Source organism: Carassius carassius, chromosome 19, assembly GCF_963082965.1.
Source record: "Carassius carassius chromosome 19, fCarCar2.1, whole genome shotgun sequence".
In the NCBI taxonomy this organism is placed as follows: domain Eukaryota; kingdom Metazoa; phylum Chordata; class Actinopteri; order Cypriniformes; family Cyprinidae; genus Carassius; species Carassius carassius.
The window spans coordinates 13,207,757-13,226,450 of NC_081773.1; the positions used below are offsets into that span (position 1 = coordinate 13,207,757).

Below are 18,694 nucleotides of genomic sequence, written 5' to 3' on the forward strand. Positions count from 1 at the left end.
AGTTCTTGATTCTAGTCCAAACCATCCAACCCAATCAGTGGGGTAGAGCTGTGATCTCAGCTGGGTAAATTGAATAGTGGGGTATAACAGCAAGCTGAAATCAACGTTCTGGTTTTGGTTTTGGCTTTGTGACTGTCCTGTCCTGTCCGGTCTTCTCCTTCGTCAAAACTAAAACTAATACAGATAGTCTCAGTACTACACTAGTACCTTTCCTTGATGAGTTAAAGATGAAATCAACAGTCAGACAGTTGAACATCCCTTTCTGATGACCGTTTCTAACTTAACCAACTTAACCAAACACACAACCCCCTGTCTAAACTAGTAAATAGACTTAAATACTTAAAAATTCCGTTTTTCTTGTCACCTTACATCTGTCTTACCAACTGCTTTCCCATGTCCTTGCTATTTTTTTATAATAACAGTAACAATTATTTTATCTAATTAATTTAATTATTTAATTTATTACTAGTAATTTTAATTAGGAAGAATAATACTTAATCAGTATCATTAAAATATATAATTAATGGTAATAATTAATATTAATAGTAAAAATATTAATTTTGCGTCACAATGATTAATTCATGAATAGTAAGCTTTTAAAATAATTAAAACAACTGTTTCAAACTAATTACACCATGAATCAAGAAGTCATTTTGCTTTTATATTTAATGTTTCTTAATGAATTTTGACATGCTAAATATAAAAATCACATTACATTTGTATATCATTAACAATGCTCACGAAAAAAAAAATAATCTTACAGAATCTTCTAGAATGTTCCTATCCTTGCAATATCATAATTGATGATGTAAATATTTAATAAAATATTGATGCTACTTGAAAATAAATATTAAAGTAATAATTAGGGGTGTAAATCGGATGGTTCGTCACGATACGATATCGATTCTCAACCCAGCGATGCGATATTTGTCGATCTCAAAAATTTCTATGATGCGATTACGATTTGATTATATTGATTGATATATCAAAAATTTGATTTTAAACAACCATCTACATTTTTATTAACTCACAAATGCAACCAAAATATATAACATGACCATTTTATATGAAATTTTCACATTGTATACTTTAATTGGGACATTAACAACAACAAAAAAAAATAGGCCTACACTGCATAGTCTTCATTGTATAAATGAAATATAGATTAATAATTTTTGATGCTACGAATGTTATTTAGTCAGGAGCAGTGAGCACTTGTATTTTTCTTTGACAGCACTGGATTTATTATTAGTTTGCTTTCACTTTAAGAAACAAGCATGGATTTAAAGGAATCATTTGCATCCAATAAACTAATGCCTTCTTTCTAGATAAAATAATTTATTAAATTATTTTTTTCAGTCTGGACTTCTGCTCTGTCTAGCGACTTAGACAGATAGCTAGTGAGAAGTCTACTACAAACTCATGTTATATTCAGTGCAGTTTTCTAACCAGGAAATGCCTTTAAGTGCATTCAAACTTAGCTCCCTCGAATTTCACCTCTTGTTTCGTCCTGTGATCTGCTCACTACCCTTTTTGACTTCTGCACCTCAGACTCTACAGTATTCCTGTCCCTCATGCTAACACCCCCCCCACCTCCACTGACCCATCCAGGCTTCACTCCCCCCTCAATCCCATCACTGACACCAGCGTGACCAACAGGCACCTCCTCTCCAACACGGATGCTGCCACAGCCCCTCCACCCCCGCATTCCTCAGATACAAACTGAGCTCCAGGGAACACTGGGATAAAAGGCATATTCTCTGACTGAGATCAAGCAAGACTACCTGGGCTAAACTCTTTCCCTCTGAGACTGAAACCAGCCAGAGAGATGAGATAACCTTCATGGAAGAAGCCAGAAATCCTTACTGTGGCTGTACTTTCATTTAGAATGATTTGGACATTGTTTAACCAGCTTTGTCACCCAGGAAATATCCTGTTGGCATTTATTTGACATTTAAATTATGCCTTGATCATCATAACCACACTTTTCTTTAGGTCTAATGTGCATTTAAAACAAAGATATAAGACGCTTTTCACAAATAGGGTACATTAAGTGGGATATAAATCTCTTAAAAATAAAATATTTTAAAAAGATGTTGTTTGTCTTTCAAGAGGTCAAGCTAAATATTAATATGAGATTTAATTTTATTTTAACAATAAAGATTTAATATAAACATTTATAAAAGAACTAAAACACCAAAGCGGGCAACAGTCCTACCTAAGTTGGGACTTTGTATGGACTATTTCAGATAAATGTAAAATTCATTTTCTTATTTGTGGAAAGTGCTATTATAATTATATCTTATTTCAGTATGTCTTTATGTAATCATTTGGTTATTTGGGCAATTAATAATTTTTATCCATTTGACAATGTGTTGTGCAGTATACACTGTTTTTAGATTTGTCTACAGTACTATAACCAAAGGACATATGCATCTTACATGGCTTTAAGACGTTTGATTAAAATTAACAAACAGAACTCCCCATTGAATGTTTCAGTTTCTCTTGAAGTTTTACTGTACATTTCTGTAAATGACTTGTCATGTCTTAAGGTGGAAGTTTTTTTGCAAAGTGGTTTTAGTCAGCATGGCAAGGACTGACGTGTCCATTATTAAGTCTCCTTTAAAAGTCAATCTCATTCTAGTCATTTATGGAATGTGACTCTATTCCCTCCCTCATTTTACTCAGGAAGGGAAGAAATACATTGCGTTTTGTGATTCTAGTACAGACATTACTAATGTGCGTGTGGTCTTTTAATCTAGATCTAGTGGAATGTGTGTGGTCAGTTGGCATATGACTGTGTTAGATAATGGTCCTGTTCCTTTTGTGTTCTTCAGTAATGACTGGCTCTGCTCATTTTGTAAAGGCTTGATTATGCCGTTAGGGTTGTGCAATACATCAGATATAGAAATACATATTCATTGCCCAACCATCGCCCAACATCCATCTGCTTCTGAGGACACTATCTTTTAGGGTTTTTTTTTTTTTTTTTTTTTTTTTTTTTTTTTTTTTTTTTAAGTTTAACATTGCATATTTGAAATGTGATACTGTGCTGTTGCATAGCTGTAACTTGAGTCTCGGCCCGGCCTCAAGCATTTTTGTCCAGGTGAGTCACATTTGTCATATATCTACCAATGTGGACCCTGTTCGAGCAGCATATAGAGGGTTACATCCTGTAATTGACAGATGGTAATTAACCCTTTCACTCTTTACAGTATGCCCTTGGTGACTGACCTCTTGGAGACGAGCGTAGATGAGGTTCTTCGGGCCCCTGTTCCCATGGTGACAGCAGAAAATGTGGGAGCAGGTGCTGCTCATACCACCGCCAGCACAGCCGCAGAGGAGACCCTCTCTCTGACCGGTGAGATAATAGATCACAGATACAGTGGGACGCACTGGCAGAAATGTTTGTTTTATGCAAGTGTTCGTCTTGCATATTTAATTTATTTTTGTGATAATTACATTTATTTATTTGTTCACAACAATTATAAAAAAAAATCCAAACAGTTTTATCATTTACATTTTATAAATGTTATAAATGTGCTTTTGTAAACTGAAACACAAAAAGTTTTTGTATTTTTAAGTCTGCTTCAAGAATACTCCACTTCAGAATAATAAATAAAAACGTATTGGCTAGTGCCAATCACAAATACACTACCGTTCAAAAGTTTGGAGGCAGTAGGCAGTAAGATTTTATTTATTTTTGTAAATAAATTAATACTTTTATTTAGCAAAGAGGCTTTAAACGGAACACAGATGACAATTAGGACTTTCATAAAATAATTCTATAAAAATGTATTATGATTTCCACAAAATTAATAGGCAGCTCAACTGTTTTCAACATTGATAAGTTATGTTTCTTGAGCACTAAATAATTTTATTTGAATGATTTTAAATGATCATGTGACACTGATGATGAAGTTATGACTGCTAAAAAGTCAGCTTTGCATCACAGGAATAAATTACATGTTAAAATGTATTCAAATAGAGAACAGTTGTTTAAAATAGTAATAATATTTCACAACAGTGCTAATTTTACTTTGTTTTGATCCCAATAAATGTATTATCTCTTTAATTTAAAATAATACATATGCAGATGTATTTTTTTTCTTATGCTTTTATAAAACAAAGTACAACTTGCATTATTTTAATCTATTATTTGATTATTGTCTGTATAGTTATGCTATTTTCATGCTCTGCCTATCTATTGTGTGATCTGATTATCTCCAGAGTGAGCATGTTTTAACCCCCACACATGCAGATGTGTTTCCATCTGTCTTGTCTGACCTCTCATTGTTTAATGATGCTCTCTGAATCTGTTCTCGTCCACAGAGGCTGCAGCTCGGCTCAAGCAACTAGAGATTGAAAACACTCCAATGTCTGCTCCAGCCAGAACAAACGTTAACCTCATCATGAACAACCAGGTCAGTTCCGCCATCCAAAAAACCCACACATGCACACAGAGAACAGAGCTTCTTACACATGGTGTTTTTGCAGTATGTCCCCACTCCACACACCGCATCTTGAAATACAAGGAGCAGAGCTTGTGTTGGCTGCAGTGCCACGCTAACCTCAGGATGTAATTTAGATTAAGTGTGAATAGGAAAGGTGATTACTCATGCTATTACAGCATTCATTGATCTCTATATCTTTTCCAGCTCAGTGCCATGTAAGGTATTATGCTATAAAGAGCTGATGATTATTTCAGCCTGGACTGTTTTTTTAAGCAAAGAGACAGAAATACAATGCAAACAAATTCATAATAAAAACACTTGCTTTGGATTGTGTGCAGGAAGAAGTGGCGAAACTGACAGAGAAAAGTTTGAATAGCGAGGGCAGCAGTCCTGTCCTGAACCAGCTCAGATGTCCTGAGGAACTCAAGAGCAACATCCTGAAAGCTCATGCAGAGGCAGCGCTCAAGGTATTCAAGCACTATCAAAGGCCCCATTTACACCTGATGTTAATGTTTATCTCCACTCAGACAGTTGGCTGCTTGTCTTCCTCAAAGGAAGAGTGTCTAATTTAATGTCTACATACATTGTTTACGACCTCAACGTGTTATGCATAAAGTTCTTGTTTATGTTCTGTAAATGGTCATCTCTTTGTTTAGGATTCTAGAGATGAGTTTGGACTGACTCCAGACAAGAACTGTAACCTGCAGGAGGCAGCAGCCAGGTATGATGCACACTATATTGCCAAAAGTATTGGGACATGCCCTTCTAATGAACAGGTTTGACTACTTGAGTAATTTCGATGAGTAAAAATCTTAGGGTGTATTCACACCGGAAATGTTGGCTAGTTCACTTGTTTTGTTCCGGACCAAATACAATGTTGATTTCTTTTGTTTGGTGCAGTTCGCTTTCATGCTGCTCTTTTTGCAAGTGAACCAGAAATTGTAAACAAAACAACAATGTGCTAAGCTCATCCATTCATTCAACTATACTAGAGTTTGTTTGGAACTGGGCAGAGATCACCTCTTCAGCTGGGTCTCAGTGCGGTTATTTGGTCTGCACCCGAGTGCGATTGCTGTATTCACACCTGCCCAAAAGATCTATACCAAAGGGGGAAACGAACTTGAGTTCAATTCAATCAAACCGAACAAGACAGGTGTGAATACACCCTTAATGTTAAGACACATAGTGTTATTCTAGGGAATTGTGTGCTCATTTTATAGCAGTTGTTTGGACAGGACACGTTTACATTTTGTCATTTTGCAAATGTTTTTATCTAAAGCGACTTACAGTTGGGGGCTACTTAAAGCCATTCTTAAAGAGGCAAACAGACACAGGAAGTGCTCGTAATACCAAGTTTTAGGCATTGTTCAAATAAGTACAAGCTAGAAAGAGAAGAAATAAATAAAGAGAAAGATTATTTATTTATTTATTTTTAAATTTAGGATTAAGTTAAGTTGTGTCAACTGTCACTTGAAAATTGCCAGCGATTCAGCATTCCGGATAGTGGTGGGAAGATTATTCCACCAGCCAGGAATAAGGAATGAGAATGTTCTGGAAAGTGATTTTGAGACTTTCTGTGATGGTACCATGAGGCATCGCTCACTAGCAGATCTCAGACTTCTGGAGGGGATGTAGATTCGTATAAGTGAATGGAAGTAGGTGGGTGCTGAGCCTGTGGCTGTTCTATATGCAAGCATCAATGTCTCGAACTTGATGAGAGCCGCAACCAGTAGCCAGTGCAAGGAGATAAAGAGAGGTGTAACATGAGCTCTTTTAGGCTCATTGATGACCAGTCGTGCCACTGCATTCTGAATCATTTGTAGAGGTTTGATAGTGCTTGATGGAAGTCCAGCCAGAAGAGTATTGCAGTAGTCCAGCCTAGAAATGACAAGGGTCTGGTCAAGTCGTTATGCAACATGCTCCGTTAGAAATTTGTAATTCCTAATTCCATCTGAGCAGCTCTGGTGTGACTTTAAATGCAGACCTTGAGCCAAAAACTCATCACCAAACCCCAATGACTTGTACATAAACTATATGGACAAAAATATTGGGACACCCCCTTCATTAGAACAGAAAAAGGCATTTCCAAAACTGTGGCAACAAATATGTAGACATATATCATTGCATGCTTGAATATTTAGATTTGTACTCATGGAAATTACTAAAGTAGTCAAACCTTTTCATTTGAAGGGGTGTCCAATTCTTTTGGCAATATAGTGTATTTGTCTTGCTGTAACATTTGGGCACAAACATTTACATTGTTACATGGTTATTTAAAATAATTTTTTAATAATGAAAAGATGGTGGGTGGTAATGCCTGTCTGTCCCTTTATCAGACTGATGGGTCGTGGGGGGCGTATGGGAAGCACATCCTCCCTGCCAGTGAGTGGGAGAGCGGAGCGCCAGGAGTCCTGGGACCTGCTCAAGCAGCCTGGCCTGCTGCCCCGCTCTACCAGCAGGTGAGTCCACAGCACACGAAACCTACTCCGAGTACAGCGAGAAGATTGTACTACAAAGAAGAATTACTTTGTTGTTTGAGTGTGTGGATTTAGACACAGTAGGGCCATGTGAGTGAGCCTGTGGGCCTGTAATCCTCCTGGGACAGAGTCTGAGGCAGTGGAGCGCAAGCAGACAGGCAGAAACTGGGGCACACCCAGATTAAAGGGGCCACCTGGTCCTACCATCAACAAGCCAGGACTTATTTTATTTTTTTAAACGGCATATGATCTTAGACTACAATTCAAAAGTCTGTAGTCATGTTTTTTTATTCAGCAAGGACAGTAAATACATGTAACTGTTACAAAAGATTTTTATTTCAAATAAATGCTATTCTTTTAAAATAATAAATTGACAAAAATATTAAGCAGCACGTTAAGATATTTGTTACAGCTAGAATGAAATCTTTTATGCTGTTATTTATTTATTTATTTATTTTTGGTATGATTAAGCCAAATAATTTATCCTGCCATATCTGTCCTGTTCATTTTACATTACTGTGTGAGGATTTGTGCAAAAAACAAGACAATGCTATGTGACAAAAAATAATGTTACAAAAGTTTCATCATTGATAATCAGGCAGTAATAAGATGTTTCTTGAGCACTAAATCAGCATATTAGAATTATTTCTGAAGGATCATGTGACACTTGAGTAATGACTGCTGATAATTCAGCTTTCCCGTCACAGGAATTATAGCTGCTGAATGTGCATTTTGCACTTTAAAATATTAAAATAGACAACAGTTTGTAATAATATTATTGTTTTTTTTACTGTGTTTTTGATCAAATAAATCCAACCTTGGTAATCAAGATAAACTTGCTGTCCCTTTTCAACCCCCTTTTTAACTTTTCAACAGTAGTGTATGTTAACTAGTAAGAATGTTATCAAAAAAAGAGGTTGAACAAATTTGCTTCAGTTGCTACTTTAAAATAAATTATAAATAATTTCATTTTTCGAATTGACAGCATTTCATAGATCATGCCCCTAGACTGTTTCTATTATTAAGGCCGGCACATTCCTTAATGTAGCCAGTGATTAAAAGCTCACTGTTGCCATCTAGTGTCAACTGTTGATGTGTAGTTACAGATGGGACATATGGCTGTGGTCTGACTGGAAAGATGTTCTTATGTAACCACATGTACTTATGCCACAGATTGACTGCACGATTATCTGTGTACACTGACCTGCAACCGTTCAGCTCCGATAGTCACGTGATATAAGAAACACATGTCAAATATGTGTCTTAATGTGTAAGCTTTTCTTTTTCTGTTTAACGTCACATTTACAATTAGATGTCTGTAGAATCAAATAAACATCATGTGACTGATGGTTGAAATTATATACAGTATGAAAATGAGGTAATATGGAAAGGAACCAAAGATTAAATTATAATTCACTATGATGCCTACATCAGATACTCAATTTTCAGACACCAAAATGATGGGTTTTATTCACAGGGAAAACACACACTGGCAAAATCATCTGCCAAATGTTTAAATAATTAGTACCTTTACAATGGTACGCATTTTGTCAGGACTCTCTGGAAGGCTGCTCTGTTCTGGTGGGAAGCCGTCCAGAGTGTGTACACACACTCAAACCCATAATTTAACAGTAATCACAAAGTGACCCCAAGTCATTTCCTCAAACACGTCATAAGAGGTGTTCAGAAGGTTTCATTCAAGGGTGAACAATGTGATTTCCTGTGTGATTTCCTTTGAATGAACACTAATGAATAGCTTGAGACGTTTTTTTTCAATGTCCTTTCCTCATTTCCAGTGCTTAAAATCAAAAGGCTTGTGTCCAGAGCTCTTTTCAGATATGCTCCATCACTATTGAAAAGATCTGAATACTTTTTTTGTTTCGGTCAGGAAAGAGGTATGAGAACATTTTCATCCACAGCTACAGCCACCATTGTTTTAACATATATAGCAGCTTGAAGATTCAGTCAAGAAAAAAGACTGGAAGCGCATTTGTTCATGAGAGTGCTCATTCAGTTTATTGTCTGTCCTCAGCCTGGAAGAGAAGGCAGATGACTTTATCTCTTCTGTGCCGTTTCTGTCATCGGATCCAGTGAATGAAGCCCAGTCATCCAAGGTAACAGAAGTGGCTTAATGCCATTCCAGCTGCTGGCACACTGTAACAAGAGTCCACAGCAGCTGTCAATATACACACTATCATTAACTCACTCACCACTGAAACATGCTCTCCTTTACAGGGAAAATAAATCCAGCAAAACATCACTTTTATTTTCTTTGGCTGTCAAACATTCATAACGGCGTGTTGAGGTTTCGCTGATTACTCAGTGGTTCATAAGGATTGCCAATAGAGTACTGCAGGCATGACATCCCTAGTTAACATCCTCCTAGTTCCCTCGACAAAAAGCCAAGAGGAATTTTTCCCTTTGCTTTTGGATTATTGCAGAAAGATATGTGACCAATACATTTTTATGGTACTTAAATGTTTATCTTTGTAATCTTCACAAATGACCACAAATTTTGAAGCCTAAATACAATTATTACAGTAGTTGACTACTGTATTTATTTTGTTATAGAATAAAACGTGGCTGACCTTTTGTTAACCATAGATCTCACCTCAGGCATATAACCAAAACCCCATTGACTTAGGGATGATGGAACTCAAAGTGCACTTATTTCTGCGTTTTCAGGATTTATTCCTGCAACGCAAAACTATTATGACTATAATATTAAGTTATAAGTGAAACCATAAAAGAAAAAAAAACAGAAACTTGAGGGTGGGTTCTTTGGACTTGGGCCACTTTGCATTCACCTCACAATGCCACATTTACTGTTTACTTATATTTGTATCCATTTATGTTAAATATGCTCCCTTTCTGTCTCTGTTAAAGGTTTTGGTTTTCAAATAATTACAAAAGCATCACTTTTTGTGATGTCTTGCTGGCATTGACACATCCTGCAGGAACTGTAGATCTACAGTAGTCATTGAATGTGCTGTTGGTGGGCATACGCTTTAGAGCATGTGGCTTTTTACAATGCAGGTCAAAGTTCAGGATCCTGAGCCGCTGACAGCCCCTCTGACTGATAACCTGATAGACTTCACAGACCCCATCCCTGTAGTAAGTTCAGCACTGCAGCTCACGATATGCTTGTAATGCTTGTAGTAAGCAAACGTTTGGCTCTATAATTGACTGTATGGCACAACAATGCCTGTTCTCTTCAGATGTTTTCACATCGTTGAAGTATTAATATTCTATAATTTTTTTTTTTTGGACATAGGTGCCAGCTCCCAAACCCACAATTACTCCTCGATGGATCATTCCAGCTTCAGCACCTATAGTGAGTTGACCTCTTGAATCATTCAGATGAAGATATTACATGAAAACAAAATCTGATATTGGATTGATTGCATACTCTGAATATGATAGATCTAGAATGAGTACCTCCAACCGACTGTAGATTTTTAGCTGTTTTCCTGGTGAGGTCTCCAGACACCGATCCATGCATCACTGTAGAACAACAGCTACTTTATCAAAGCGTTTGCACAGAGATGCCTCTTCATATTTAGATGCACTCTGTAGATTTATAGATTAAGAATAAGCTTTCATATTGCAGCAGATGATGTTGATGCACTATCAAGTCACACGTTCAGTGGAGTGTACATTTTTATTACCCTCACTTCTCACATTTCTAGTTGTAGATTTAGTGACTGACTGCCCCCCTGCTTCCTCTCTCGCCTCTAGCAGACTGGCACCTTTACTAACGGCCTCCTTGACTGTACAGCAAAGATGTCATCATCTCACCATCCTGACGGGCCCGCTATCTCCTCACTCCCACATCTCTCTCACACTCACAATGTGATTGCCGCAAGGTTTGTTTAATCCCTGCTCCATTACTTTTCTCTGCTCTGTTGAGGACAGTTGTCCTACTACTTTCCTAAGCAATCAGATTTACCATTTTCAGCTTGGTAGATGATAAAAACTAAGAGGAGTCATGCTGTAATTTTACCATTTTGTGGGTGTTTCTCCACTGAGAGCCACCTGAAAGTAGTGTATTCAATTAGATCTACTAGAACTCAAAAGTTTGGGGTCAGTAAGATCTGTTTAATGTTTTGATCTCATTCTTATGCTCACCAAGATTGTATTTGATTGGAAAAAAAACAGGAATACAGTGAAATATTGTTACTTAGCTATTTTCTGTTTTGTTTTTTTAATTCGTGTGACAGCAAAGCTGCATTTTCAGCATCATTACAGTTTTCAATTGCGCATAATCCTTCCAAATATGCTGATTTGGTGTTCAATAAACATTTCTTATAATTGCTGTAGGTTCTCTGATGAATAGAATGAATATGAACAGTTTTTCAAATAGAAACCTTTTGTAACATTATGAATATATTTACTGTCATTTTGGATAAATTTAATGCCACCTTGCTTTGAATAAAGTATTTTCTTAAATAAAAATCATACTGACCCCAAACATTTGAACAATGTGTTTTTGCATGTGACATACTGTATTAATTGCAAACAAAACTAAGCTTTTAGTGCACCAGAAATTGCTTTAACTTCAAACACTGAAGAGTTGTTCAAGTTTGTTCTTTATTTAGCTTCTGATTGTAACGGCCAACTGCTGAATTGATTTTGACAGTATTGTGGCTCACCCAATCAAGGACGACAACCACAAGCCCAAAGGCCTACTGACCACTGAACTCTGAGAGCGAAATCTTGAGCACATGCCCAGCACCTGTCACTGGACCATCAAAAGCCCTGACAATGCAGCCACAGACAACTGGACTCTGGGCATGCATGGGGTTGCTGGCTTTTGACAGATGGCATCCGCAAAGCAAGATCTCAGCGCTGATGACCAAGTATAAAAGTAATGATCTAAGTGCACAAGGGGCTAACAACAGGGTCCAGTGTTTGGGGACCACCATTCCTTTTATAACTTTTATACCTCTTTTGAGTGACTCTATACTGAAGCACATGAATGATCCAGTCCTGTGTTGTGATGGGATGTTTGATCATCTAGAATGTGTGATCCACCTGCTGTCCTCTTCCTGTTTAGATCTTCTCTGATTGGATGACTGTGAAAGAGCTTCATTGCATCATTTACTGTTTTTAGAACTGGAGTAGTTTTTCCTACAAAAAAATCTTTTAAGCTTTTTTGCCTTTCTCTTGCTTCGCTTTCTATGTTTTTATGAAGTAGCTGCATTCATTATTACACTTTTAAGTAATGTACTCTAAACTGCAGTTGTTAGCGCACTAATGTGTAGCTGTGGGCAACTACATTCATGAAGTCACTGAACCGAGATTTGCTGTTTGAACGTTTTATCAGTGCTGTTTTTATCCAAACATAATAGTTATGACCTGCCTTATTTTAAAAGCTCATGTAAGATTTTAAATATACATGGACAAATTACAACATAACATGATTCTACTGTGTAATTTGTCATCTACTGTGTTTAGTTGAAATATTTCACTGGGTGTTCTGTGTAGTATGTAAGTGCAGTTTTTAAGTGTGCTTCGCTGTGTTGTTAGATGTTATGTGAGACACAGGAGCAGCTGAGACCTCTGTCACCCACTGGCTCAAAGACTTGGACCATGTAAACAAACTAAACTGTTATTCACTGTGTCAATTGTTACTGCAAATAAGAGGCCTTTCATGGACCCTTCCTTCACAAAGTGTTCCACAAGCATTTGCTGCTATTTTTCAGTACACTGAAAAATACGTAATTGGTATAATCACTGGATCTGAAATCACTGGGATCAAATGTTTGGAATTATTTGAAATTTGTATGTAGTTAAATCTTGTAAATAATTATTCGTCTGTTGTTTATATGGTCTGCCAGTTCTGACTTGCCTGTTCTAAAGTTCTAGACTTTAGTGGAAGTGCTCAATTTAGTATCCGTTGATATGCTTATCATTTTGTTCTCTAAGTCTCACACTTTAGGCTTATTTACATACGGTATATAAATTATCTGTAGATGTCACAGCAATGATCTGTTTATATCAATACACTGACTGTAAGCCCTGTCATTTTGTATAATGTGATATTCCACAAGTAAAAGATATTTTAACATAGTTATTGGAGCTGTGCTTTTATGTGCATGCAGTGTTTGTGTGTGTGTATATATAGACCAAGAGATACTATTAAATTTAATCTTAATGTGACTGAAATGGAGATTATTGTTATTAATTTGGTCATTTAGATGTTACAGCTTTCTATTTACCTACTAAATTTGTTAAAATAGAAAAAGAATGAATGGCTTACTTACAGTTTCTTAGCATAATTTTTGACCCCCAATTCCTTTCTTTAAAGTAATAGATGATTTTAAAATACATATAGCTGATATTAATCCAATATTTGTGGGTAAACATATGTGCATATGGCTTACGCGATATAGAGAAAATTCAATAAACCTTATGCACTTGACAATGATTGTACTTTTAGGTTTAGGAATAAACTGTAATAGATTTGATCCGGAAGAAGAAACCTTACACCAAGTTGTGCAGAAAAAAAGAATTTCATTCAGGTTACGTGTAGTAAAATATTCCCAAAGGAAGAATATGTAATTGTTCCAAAAATATATAAGTAAACATAAAAATCCTTACTCTGCAATGACATAGTTGTGGTCATAACCGTGTGCCTTTCTTTGCTTGATTGAACCTAGAAATGACGCCGTCACTTCCTGGACTCAGAGCCTCCATGGACTAAACAACCGTAGAAATGATTTAAGTCTACATCTGTGAGAATCTAGTTGTTTGTCAGTGTGGCGGAGGTCTGCAGTGGAGCAGCAGGTGGAGCCAGAGCTCTTCACGAGTCACACTTCAGTCCTAATTCCTACATAAAAAGGACATCTCACAAGACACTTTTTCAGTTTTCTTCTTGTTGTTCACCTCATATTTAAGGACATTTTTAAGTAGCCTATGTTTTGTTCACCTAATATTTAAGGAAATCGTTTGACAACAAATGTTTTAATTTATTTAAAAAAGACAACATCAGAAACAATTGCAGATAACTGCTTAAGACTCGCGCTTCTTGCGATTTCTAACAGTTTATTAACTGCATATTTATGCTTATTTTACTTATATTACTTTACTAATATAATTATTATCATAAAAAATGAAAGTGTTTTATTTATCCCTGGTCATAATTAAACTACCGAGTCAATTGCTTATTTGCTCAAAAATACCCTATAGAAAGTATAGTTTTAATACATTAATAATAAATAGATAATTTAAACATTTAGTACCAAATAAATTGCTTACAGCAGACAAGTAACCCTGTTCATCTGAAATCGAGGCACAAATGTTACCGGTGGAATTCAGTTAAATTCCTTGATTTTATTTAATTCTGTTCATTCAACATTACTCGAAGCCCCAGTTATTAACCCATTAGTTATTCTTATTAGAAGTAATGTAATGCTTTATCTCTGTCCAATTAATCATGGTTGGTAATTCCCCCTGTAATTCAGATCGTGACCACAGAAAGCGCACAATCCCTCTTTCAGTGGGTTCTCTTTAATGATCACATTTCATCTGGACAGGAAAATTGGCGTCAGTCCATTGGAACTCTTACATTTTTGCCATTAGATAATAGCGGTCGGTGTAATTATTATATTATTACATTTAAAAAGTATGTGCACAGACGCAGTAGGATTTGCCCTGTTTTTTCCTTTATTGTTTTCTGGTGTGATCAGCACAGCGTAAATTACAGTGGTTCCCTCACTCCTCTAATTAATTTTGTTCATGTTTATTATTAGCCAGCGTAAGTTAATGAGTCGTGAGGGAGGTGGCTTCGCGTTTACTGCTGCCACAAGCACAGCTCACATCGTTTATTTGTGCGCCTGACGCGCGCTGGAGCGCACGCACAGCCCGCCTGTCCACGAGCGACTTCAAGTTCAGAGAGAACTCCTGAGCACGCTTCAACTGACCCATTCCAGCTGCGCATTCAGCTTTATTCGGTACTAAAGCAGTACTTTAGAAAAAGCATGGCATGGTGACTGAGAGGAACGGAGGGATTCTGTCTTCGGCGTCTTTTGTGGAGATTCAGCGTTGAATGAAACTGTCTGCAAAATTAGCTGTCAAACGCGCAGGATGTGTCGAGTGTCGCAAAAGTAGAGCTGTTTAATCGACTATCAACAAACTTCAGTTACTTTGACTGACATTGGCACGTCATGGCATCAGTGTCGTGGAGACACGCGCTTTTCTTCTTGCTAGCTGGTAAGTTGAACTGGTTTGTCCTGTTTATGTCTGCTTTTCAACCTATTATGTTTGTTTCTGAAATTTCATACTGACTGTAAAACGCCCAAGAAAGCTAGAACAAATCAGAACGAAACTATTAAGTAGTTTGTTTGTTTATCTGTTTACATTACATTACATTTACATTTATTCATTTAGCAGACGATTTTATCCAAAGCGACTTACAGATGAGGACAGTGGAAGCAATCAAAAACAACAAAAAGAGCAATGATATATAAGTGCTATAACAAGTCTCAGTTAGGTTAACACAGTACACCTAGCATGGGATTTTAAGTAATATAAAATAAAGAAAACAGATAGAATAAAAAAAGAATAGAGCAAGCTAGTGTTAGAGGTCTTTACACATACACACACACACACACATACAATTGCATAATTAATGAAAAGAAAATAGAATATAAAAAGATTAGAAAGGTAGTTAGATTTTTTTAAAGAATAGAATTAGAATAGTGAGTATGAAAGTTATAGGGTCAAATAAAGATGGAAGAGATGGGTTTTAAGCCGATTCTTGAAGATGGCTAAGGACTCAGCTGTCCGGATTGATTTGGGGAGGTCATTCCACCGGGAGGGAACATTTAATTTAAAAGTCCGTAAAAGTGACTTTGTGCTTCTTTGGGATGGCACAATCAAGCGACGTTCACTTGCAGAACGCAAGCTTCTAAAGGGCACACAAGTCTGAAGTAACAAATTTAGGTAAATGGGTGCAGAGCCAGTGGTAGTTTTGTAGGCAAACATCAATGCCTTGAATTTTATATGAGCAGCTATTGGAAGCCAGTGCAAATTGATAAACAGAGGTGTGACATGTACCCTCTTTGGCTCATTAAAAATTAATCTTGCTGCCGCGTGCTGAATTAATTGTAAAGGTTTGATAGAATTCGCTGGAAGACCTGCCAAGAGGGCATTGCAATAGTCCAGCCTGGACAGAACAAGAGCTTGAACAAGGAGTTGTGCAGCATGTTCCGAAAGAAAGGGCTTAATCTTCTTGATGTTGAATAAAGCAAATCTGCAGGATCGGACAGTTTTAGCAATGTGGTCTGAGAAAGTCAGCTGATCATCAATCATAACTGTTTGATAGTGGTCTATTGGGAGTGTTTTAGTAAGGTGTAAGGGGAGTGAGAATTTAGTGATTTTTATTTATTTATTTTATTTATTTATCTTGCAGCATTAATTTTTTAGGTTGGATTTATATAAATAAAAAATGATTGTGAATTTTATCCTCCAATCAAAAATAGTACTTTTCTGTAGCTCTCATGTTAAAAAGGTAATGCTAGCATGAATTCAGGCAAGAGTCAACAAAAGCTGATTTTGTGTTTGCGGGATAAATGTAATGTATTTTTTAAATAAATGGATTAAGTTTAGCCAATGATTTTTAAATATTATATTTATACAGTTGATTATAATATTTACTAGTCAAAATGGGCTTAATATTTTTGTATGTTATGGTGCATTCAGGTAAATTAGGCAATTGATATGTTTGAAGGAAAAAATGTCCCAATTATTTTGAATTAATACCTTTTACATTTTTGTTGTATAAGGTTTCATAATTTAATGCATGTTTTATGGTTTAAATTTTGTCAAAAAGCCTATAATATGCTATTTGATGGCAGGTACCATGTGATGTGGCAACTTACTCTGTATGGTGTGATAAAGCAAGTATAGCTAGCATTTGAAATAATTGTATCTTAATTATATCCTGCCTATAATGTACTGTAATATACTGACTGTAATTTTGAGAAAAAAATTAATATTTGTTTGTGGAACATACATGCTCTTATCCCACTTAGTCTTTTTCATAACAATACACAGAGTTTGGAAATTTTGCTGAAAGTGAAAAATCCATAAGTGACAAGCCTGCCCACGTATGTGTCAATTATCTAATTTTTTAATTAATAATGCATGGCAAGCAACCTCCTTCTGTTGGAAAGAATTAATTTCACACTTACCTTAACAAGCTCGCTGAGCTGTGCTGAGCATGACTAACAAGCAGCTCCCCGCTTGCCTTGATTTCCTGCTATTTACTCTACGAAGATTCATGACATACTTTCTTAGGAAGACTGTCTATAAAGAATTTGAATGCAAATATGAGCGATTCATTGTTGTGAACTGACCTGACTCTCAGTCGAATAATGCACACATACTGAATGACTCTTCCTCTGTGAGAGTGACAAACATGTATCTGTCTCTCTGATGGCAGAGGGAAAGAGAGCATGCTGATGGATTCAAGTAAGACAATGAAGCTCATGTAACTGCAGAGAAATATTTAATCAGTCTGTAGAAATATGTAACTCTTGATAAACACTTCTGCTCCACTTAAGCCTGCTGTGAGTGTCCTATAAAATATGTAGATTTAGAAGGCGAATCTTCTGGATTTAAAACAGCGTCAGGAGGTGAACTCAGGAGGAGTGTATGTTAACTGATCTTTGAAATAAGCCTGCTACCTACTCTAGTGAATGAGATCTGCAAGCTTGATTTTATGGGTTACATTTTAACCATAGGTCATAATGCAATATGTATTCCAAAAATAAAAGTGTTCGTTGCCTTTTCTGCAAAGGGCCCTATAATGGATGCTACAGCATAAAACTAGTTTGATGACTAATAATACAGTTTAGCGACCCTTTCCTTTTTTCTGTCCTGTCCTTCATGGACCTGTCCATTTTTCATGATTCTTTCCTTTAGCTTTGTTGTATCCTTTTGCTTTTCATATTTCCTAAACCTTTCCTTAAAATGTCCTTTCCTTTCCCCATTATCTTTCTTCCTTTTTTTAGATGACCCCTAACCCACTTTCTTTATGGGTGGCTATATCGATCTTGTCCTTCAGATGAACCAGGGGAGTCTGACAACTCCCAGGATATTGATGGCATCATGACTGTTAACTGCTGGCGCAGAGAAAACGGTGGCTTTGTGATGTTGTTGCGAGCTGAGAGATAAATGTCAAGCACTTTTTTCAAAACTGAACCGAGCTTTCATTGTGTTCCAGACCAGAATTGTGGTCTATCCCACCAAGAATCATTGCTCTGACAATCTGAAAATGTAAAGTCTACCGCAGATAAAACACTAAATACAGTAAAGGACACATTAGAGGGATGAAGGGGAGCACAAGGATGTGTTCTATACAGTTCTCTAAATACTATTAGCACAGTGCATTTCTCTGATTGAGGTGAATAACCTGATGGCAGTGGCCGGGGAGATCTGGACAGCCGTAACAAGTGAAGATGAATATATGGCTGCTCTATTTCTTTACGCTTGTCACGACCGCTTTGTATTTCATTCTCAATGTACTGCCTTAAGCAGTTCTACCCTTGAAACAATTCTGTTTACTAGGTCTTGAATCCAAGTTCATTAGTGAGCATTGTGTGCAAATAAATTCTCTGCACCTTGTGGTACCATCACAGAGAGGCTCAAAATCACTTTCCAGAACATTTTGGTTCACCATTTCTGGCTGGTGGAATGATCTTCCCAACCCTATCCGGAATGCTGGATCCCTGAATCCCTGACTATTTTCTATTTTTT

At 36.6% G+C, this 18,694-nt stretch overlaps 2 protein-coding genes and 1 long non-coding RNA gene across 7 annotated transcripts in view; 2 read left to right on the forward strand and 1 right to left on the reverse strand.

The window, feature by feature from the left end:
• LOC132095125 (band 4.1-like protein 5) overlaps positions 1–18,694 on the forward strand; it is an 83,050-nt gene that overhangs the window by 26,450 nt on the left and 37,906 nt on the right. For 3 of the 5 annotated variants that reach the window (XM_059499902.1, XM_059499901.1, XM_059499904.1), the window contains 10 exons: positions 3,216–3,361; positions 4,333–4,424; positions 4,793–4,921; positions 5,111–5,175; positions 6,791–6,913; positions 8,964–9,045; positions 9,968–10,045; positions 10,206–10,265; positions 10,673–10,797; positions 11,571–12,140. In XM_059499902.1, coding sequence (XP_059355885.1) covers positions 3,216–3,361; positions 4,333–4,424; positions 4,793–4,921; positions 5,111–5,175; positions 6,791–6,913; positions 8,964–9,045; positions 9,968–10,045; positions 10,206–10,265; positions 10,673–10,797; positions 11,571–11,637 — 967 coding nt within the window. In that variant the 3' untranslated portion in view covers positions 11,638–12,140. Of the gene's footprint in view, positions 1–3,215; positions 3,362–4,332; positions 4,425–4,792; positions 4,922–5,110; positions 5,176–6,790; positions 6,914–8,963; positions 9,046–9,967; positions 10,046–10,205; positions 10,266–10,672; positions 10,798–11,570; positions 12,141–18,694 lie in introns of those variants that run through there. The other 2 variants (XR_009422422.1, XM_059499905.1) reach the window with 2 other exon arrangements.
• LOC132095127 (uncharacterized) lies at positions 8,256–13,680 on the reverse strand. Its single transcript, XR_009422423.1, has 3 exons — positions 13,521–13,680; positions 10,370–10,501; positions 8,256–9,085 (listed from the first exon to the last, which is right to left on the reverse strand). It is a non-coding gene; the product is annotated as an uncharacterized LOC132095127 (long non-coding RNA).
• Positions 14,646–18,694, forward strand: part of LOC132094702 (receptor activity-modifying protein 1-like) — a 36,922-nt gene continuing 32,873 nt past the window's right edge. The window contains exon 1 of the mRNA XM_059499359.1: positions 14,646–15,145. Coding sequence (XP_059355342.1) covers positions 15,100–15,145 — 46 coding nt within the window. The 5' untranslated portion in view covers positions 14,646–15,099. The remainder of the gene's footprint in view (positions 15,146–18,694) is intronic.